Raw genomic sequence first — 6,870 nt, 5'->3', positions numbered from 1 at the left:
GCGATAGGCTACTACTGACCTTCTGAAGATGCATCATTAAGGAGGATCATTTGCTTCTGGATCACAGTTGACTGCAGGAAACTGAAACCGAGGAAAGCCAAACCACATAGAGGGAGGACTATTACACACATATTCTCTAAAATCTTTGTAAAAGTGAACAAGGAAGGAATTGTGTGTTCAGTACTCTGTAACTCCTTTCAAAAATAAAATTTTTATGAAAGACAACACTTAACACAAAATTTGAATTAACTTTATTTCCCTACAGTCAACAACTTCTCTGCATTGAATTTTAAAGCAACAAAGTAAAATAAAATCCCCCAAATGACAAGGTATCAGAAATCCAGATTTAGTTACACTTTATTTGTGAAAATGTTCAGCCATTTTATTGGTCTGTAAAAGAACCATCATCTGGGTCAAAAATGAATTCTATAAATCAAAGAATATTCTACACTTTGGAAAAGAAAATCAGCAGTAACATTCTCACTGAATATTGTAAATTACACTTTTCTTCATAAAAGGTACATACTATTCTGTACTTTTCCACCAAAAGCAGTGGTAAGTTATGCTTGTTTATATAAAAAAAAGTTATATCCTGTGGCAGGAAAAACCCTTTCTCTTTCACTTTTACTAAACAACTGGAGAAAATTTTCAAGTCTATATAAAGTTGCCTATAAGCTGGAAAATGAACATGTTCAATATCCATTTATATTTTAGTGCATTTTTTGACAATTGTCACATTTTTAATAAAAGTAAGAAAATGCATATAGCATTAAAGAGTGTTTCATCAAATGCTTTAGGGATTTAAAAAAATGGAGTGGAGGATAAAATCATTGTGATGGATGAAACTATTATAAAATGAGAGAAATCCAGGCAAAGTTTACAAATCCTTTGTCATTTTGAAGAGTCACAGAAAAGGAACTTTGGATACCTGTCCACTTTAAGGGTTTTCTCCTTAATCTTCTGCATGTAAACATAGTGCTAATCTCAGTGATACCAAAACCCATCCTGGTAAGCAACATTCTGTGCAGCTGCCATGCCCTCCAAAGGATATAAATTTAGCCCTTGAATGAACGAACAATGCATGAGATCTGCTCTGTTGAGTACCTGGTGAAAACAACTGCTAAAAGCAGCAATGTGTCAACATAAAAAACTATTGGCATCAATTAGTTACTCAGAGGTCCATCTTTGAAACAGCAGCTTCTTCTCTGACAGAGCAAACAGTAAGCAACAGAAAATATACATTTGATGAAACAATCTTTGCACTGGAGAAACATGAAAATAAATATAGTTCAAGGAAGTATAATTATTTTTCTAATACCTCTTTCTCAGACCTGTACTAGTTTACTGGTTCAAGAAATTCACATCACATTTTGTCATTTGTATTTTACATATTGCTATTTGGGTAATTCAAAGAAAATGTAGGTCTTGTAAAAAATAAAAACATTGACAAGTATGCATGTGCCAGGGACCAAATTAGAGGGTTCTTTGGTGCAATTAGTCCAAATTCTCAGATTTGAAGGATAATATGTACCAATAAAAAAAATCTGCTGTTAGACATTTACAGCAGTGCTCTGTCTTGCTTCACATTACAAATAGATAATAGCTGTTCTCAATAAGCCAATTTTATTTTTTAAATCAGGCATTGCCAGAAAATTTTGTACATTAATCTGGACCAGTGATGGTTCTGTACCCTCTGTTGTGAAACATGACATGAGCTAAAGGCAAAGACCGGTTCTCACAAGGACAACTGCTTCAAGTTAGGAACCAGAACAGTGTATTTAAACAGTCTTCTTAGATATTTTCTTGCCCTTCTTAAAAACTAGCTTATTTTTAATGTAGCCACGCTTCCTTTTTGTAGTCTAAAAAAGAAAACAGAACACATGATATTAGTGTAGGTTTCTCACAGATTAAAAAAATATTACACACATGGTTTATAGCATTTTTATGAAGACTGTCTTAATAAAGCCCTTAGAGTTCATCCTATAGCTGGACTTGAACAATCAATGAGCACCAATAATAGTTCTATGCTAAGTATGCTTAGAGATTCAAGGTAAATTAGACTAGGTCCCTAGCTTTAGGATGAAAGCACTTACCACAATATTCCTCAAATGTATTTCGTATATTCCTTACCATTGGGTAAATGAACTCTTTCCTCTCCTCTCAACCTCTAAATGCTTAGCTGTAATTATTACTCACATTTCCAGGCATAACAGAACGTAACACTAGACTAAGGAATCAGGAAATGTTAAATGTGGCTTCTGCTTTAGCCTTCAAGAACTAGCTGTGTATTAAAAATACAAAATAACTTAGGAACTTTCATTATGTGTAAAATGATGAGGATTGTACCTATCTACAAAAATGAAAGAAATAAAATTACTTGGCATATTCTCCCAATTTAGGTAAAAAATAAGTACTTAAAAAATGAAATATAAAACAAAACCAAACACCAAGAAAAAAATTTCATAGATTAAAAAACAAAACAAAACATTTTTCTAAACACTTTAGGATCCCACTAAAATACTTTCAACAGATGTTTTCTGGTGTAAGAAACAAATCACTACAAATGTGTGTTAGAACTTACTGCAAAAGTATTTGCTGTGTTACAATCTTAGAAGACTAATCATACAGACACATGTGTCTGCCACTTTGACACAGCCACAGATACTGAAAAGAGCAAACACTTAAATTTAAGGCACTTATCAGAGGCTGAAGACTTAAATACAACTCTTACAGGTGGTTTTAGAAACAGGGTAAATGCTGCGTCATGTAATTTATGATGTCAGTTTAAAACAATTTATAATTTTTTCTAACAGGCACAAGAATACAAGGCAAATGAGTCCTTATAAAAATTAGCTACTGCTAACTTGTTTGTAATTTATGCTACTTAATATTATTAATTTATAAAGACAAAAAATAAAAAATTTCAGAGGGCACAATTTAAAAAGATTCAAACCAGGTCAAGGAGTTAGTTTCCTTATCATTACCCAAAGATTTCTAACATGAAACCTTTTCTGTAAGATCTTATAAAGTGCCTCAGGTCTCTAGTATGTAACTAGAACCTCAGCAACCCATGCCAAAAAGTCTTTCTCCAGCCCTGGACTACATACAATTCCTAGTGCCTCAGCCTTATCAGCTTTGTAGTAGCAGAAGTAAGTTTTCAAATGACTACACAGTCCCAAAAAAGTAAAAACTGGGGTGGGGAGAGGAAAGCAAATATTCCTCTAGTGCTAGTATAAAACAGAATAATAAAGACATGGAAACATGAGATTCAAAACCTGTGTTGTTGGCTACTAGAATATAGGTTTTGGGCATACAAGGGAGACTAATTTTTATTTATTGATTCATTTACTGATTTGGGGGAAATCACGGGAAGACAAAAGAAGTCAGATTTAGAAAATTCACTATCATCAGCAAGTTCAATGGTCTTGTTTCTCAGAAAGGGTAGACTTTAACAGGGCTTAGATGTCTTAGGAATAAGTGCCTTGAGACTAGCAGCATTTATTTTGACTTCTGCACTGATGTGACTCACCAGTTTCTCTGCCCACATGACTATGAAAAACCAGATCATTTGTCATTTGATGCAAATACTGTTCAGTGAATTGGATATGACTAACGCATGGCAGCTCCATGTGACATACAAATTTATCAGTCTAGATATGGTCAGTGACTTATACCTGATAGAAAATTTTAGTTTAAAAAGTTCCTATTTATATAAATGATCTATACTTTGAATATATTTTAAGTAATGCAAAGAGAAAGACAACTGCTCTAATGATTTAAAAAAAATCCTCATCCAAGCAATGTAAACCTAAGCATCTTTCAAGACTTAAAACTGAAACGGGTCTAATAATTAGTATTATAAGAGTAGTACCTTAATATAGAGAGCAACCTATATAAATATTCATTTTTAGTAGACCATTATAGCAAAGATTAGATCTATTTGGCTTAAGTGAGCAATAATGACCTTCAATAAAATACTTCATATCTTATTAAGTATTTATTACAAAAGGACTAGAATAGTCCCATCATCATAATTCCTGCCTACAACCTTTGTCATAATTACATTTAAAAATAATTCTTATGATTTTTTAAAATTCAAGACTCTACCAATTCAAACTTATTTTTTACTCAGTAATACTGTAGCAACATACTAAGAATGGAACATGACAATGCAATGTAAAATTGCTTTGACTAAAAGATGAGAAACCAATCACATTTTTACTTTCAACGAGAGTTCAGAAAGTGATGGCCACAGATATATTTTACTTTCAAGTAAGTCTTACTAATGGGAATGACGCAAACTAAAGCCTGAATACCTCTGGGAAAATCTCAGGTTGGTTCATCAATAATCACGATACTATCCAGAAAAGGCTGTTGTTTGGGCTATCTCAAGTGCTCAGTTTTAAAAGAATGGCCTGCTGCTTACTTTGTATATAAGCTATAGTCTACAAAGATCTGGCAAATGAAGATTTATTAGTAGTAATTTTAAGTAACTGTTTTTCAGACAAACCAATGAACTCTGAGTTACCCTTTTATAGACTAATGACTTCCCTTGGCACCCACCTTCTTTGACAAATACTTCTGTTTTGGGAAAATGTTGGTGACTCGAGGTTTATGGTCTAGTGTTTCCCTGTTATCAGGTGCTTTCACTTTATATATCCTCACAAGCCAGTGTTCTGATGTAAAGGCTTCCTCCAAATGTTTGAACTTAATGTCCTTGTTTCCAATCTCAGCATTACGCGTTCGATCAAAACCTGGGGGTGTACGAAAATCCAGCTGCAAAAGTGGCATTAGTATGAGATGTTAACCATACTGGAAAACATCAGTATTAGAAGATAGTAAATGTTATAATCAGAGTAAAACTCTCTCCCTTTAAACTAGGAAAACAGAATCAGAGCAATGTATCTTAACATTTCTCATATGTTGCTAACTAGATAGGAAGAGAGAAATTAAATACAGCAAAATCAGAATTTCACTGAACCCTTAAGAGTAGATGAACAGCCTTCGGGCATAAAAAACCAAAACAGCCAGCCAAAGGAAATCCATCAAAGCCCTCTTTATTATAGGTATACAGAGAGAAACATACAGAAGGGATTTCTTTTCTGTTTCAAGGCCTTGCTCTATCTACTCTCTCAGCCTGAAAATTCTTCATCCAGCTTCATTCTGCTAGGCTGGCTCTGCTCTATCCTTTGGTCTCAGCCCAAACACCAGGGAAATATTTTCTTGAAACTGGTGACTGAGAAGTCTCTTCCATTGTTTCCTCATCTTCTACTCTATAGCATTCACTGCTAAAGTTTTTTATGTATTTTTAAAATTATCTGTATCCTCCACCAGGATGGAAGCTGTAAGATGACTTTATCTTATTCAGAGTGTGGCTTTATCTCCCCAGTATTGTTTGTTAAATAAATGCACAAGTAAGCAGTGATACTATATCCAGAAAGTGGAAACTATAAAGGAAGTTAGAAAAGCCAAACCACGGGAGGATTTATGAGGAATGAAAAAAGGAAAAAGTGGGGAGAAGGGAGAAGACTTTAAGAAATTCTCAGACTAAGTTTATGTTCACACAGAGCACGAGCAAATTCAACTTTAAAACAAAAACAAATGCTAATGAGGGCATAACTTGTTCTTGCTTATCTATAAAAGCTGTACTCATGTCTTAAACAGTTATTATTCTTTAATAGGGAAGATCTCAAAATGAATGCATGACTGAAGTATGATTTGAAACTGTTGATAAATTTAAAGGACGCACACATGAAAAAGTCTTTTGATGCTATCACTATGATCAGAAAAATAATTTTTGAATCAGTTTCTGAGATAGCTAATTATCATGCGTTAAGTGCTTCTTTCTTACATGAGTTTAGAGACCATGCAGTTGCCTTCAAAGAAAATCAAAACATAAACAAAACCCTAAATCTTGTAGTAAAATTACTGTCTATTTTTTTTAAGCCACCTGCAGAATATAAATATAGTCAATGGTTGTGTAATAGCATTGTATGGTGACAGATGGAAGTTACACTTAATGAACACAATGTCTAAACTTGTCCAATTACAACAATGTATACCTGAAATAAATGTAGTATTACGTTGCCAGCTGTACTTTCAAAAAAAAAAAAGAAAAAGAAAAAAAAAAACCAGAAACAGAAAAAAAGCCACTTACAGAGTGTAATTCCAAATGAATAATAATTACCTTGACCCCTATATAAAGTTCAACTAGCAATTTTTTCTCTACCTTCTAGTAATCAACCAGAATGCAACATGAAATCAGGCAGTTTGTGCTGAAATTTTAGTATGAAGGTCTAACCTGGTATTATAGTCATATAATGTAAAAGCTACAAAGAAGCCCAGAAATCAAGTCATCAGTCCAATACCCATCATATACAGACAAGGAAAAGAATGACTCCAGGGAGGATGTGACTTGTCTAAGGTTTATACAACCTGACACAGCCAGAGCTAAAATCCAGGTAGTACGGAAGGAATGGCAGTACTACTCTTTTCTTTTTGCCACTACCACTCTTTTCTTTTTGCCACAATGTCTCCTTACACATTCACTCATTTTGGGGGCCCTTAAGCTTTTGTATGCACATCATTCTAATACTCTAGGAAACTTTTACCCAGATAGTCCCAGCTAGCTGTGATAACAGAACAGAGATAGACAGGATATCCATATAGAAGTGACTATATAATCTGACTCTTTCAGACTTTTCACCACCGAACAGTAAAGTAGCCTACTGAAGATCATATGGTTTCCTACCTAGAAGACCTCTCCTTAACAGAAAAATGTCTTCCAAAAGCATGAGATCAAAAGTTAAGATGGCAAGTGAAGGCTGAATTTGAGCCTAATGTTAATTATATTTTGGAAAGAAATCTTTG

The 6,870-nt window shown here is 33.8% G+C and overlaps 1 protein-coding gene across 1 annotated transcript in view; it reads right to left on the bottom strand.

Annotated features, from left to right (window-relative positions):
* Positions 1-228: 228 nt before the first annotated feature.
* Positions 229-6,870, bottom strand: part of STT3B (STT3 oligosaccharyltransferase complex catalytic subunit B) — a 98,299-nt gene continuing 91,657 nt past the window's right edge. Inside the window, exons 15-16 of the mRNA XM_082724167.1 lie at positions 4,564-4,776; positions 229-1,859 (exon numbers count right to left, since the gene is read on the bottom strand). Of these exons, the coding sequence (XP_082580293.1) occupies positions 1,779-1,859; positions 4,564-4,776 (294 nt within the window). The 3' untranslated portion in view covers positions 229-1,778. The remainder of the gene's footprint in view (positions 1,860-4,563; positions 4,777-6,870) is intronic.

This window comes from Mustela nivalis (genome assembly GCF_964662115.1).
Source record: "Mustela nivalis genome assembly, chromosome: 1".
Lineage (NCBI taxonomy): Eukaryota > Metazoa > Chordata > Mammalia > Carnivora > Mustelidae > Mustela > Mustela nivalis.
This window is presented reverse-complemented; position numbering and strand designations above follow the sequence as displayed.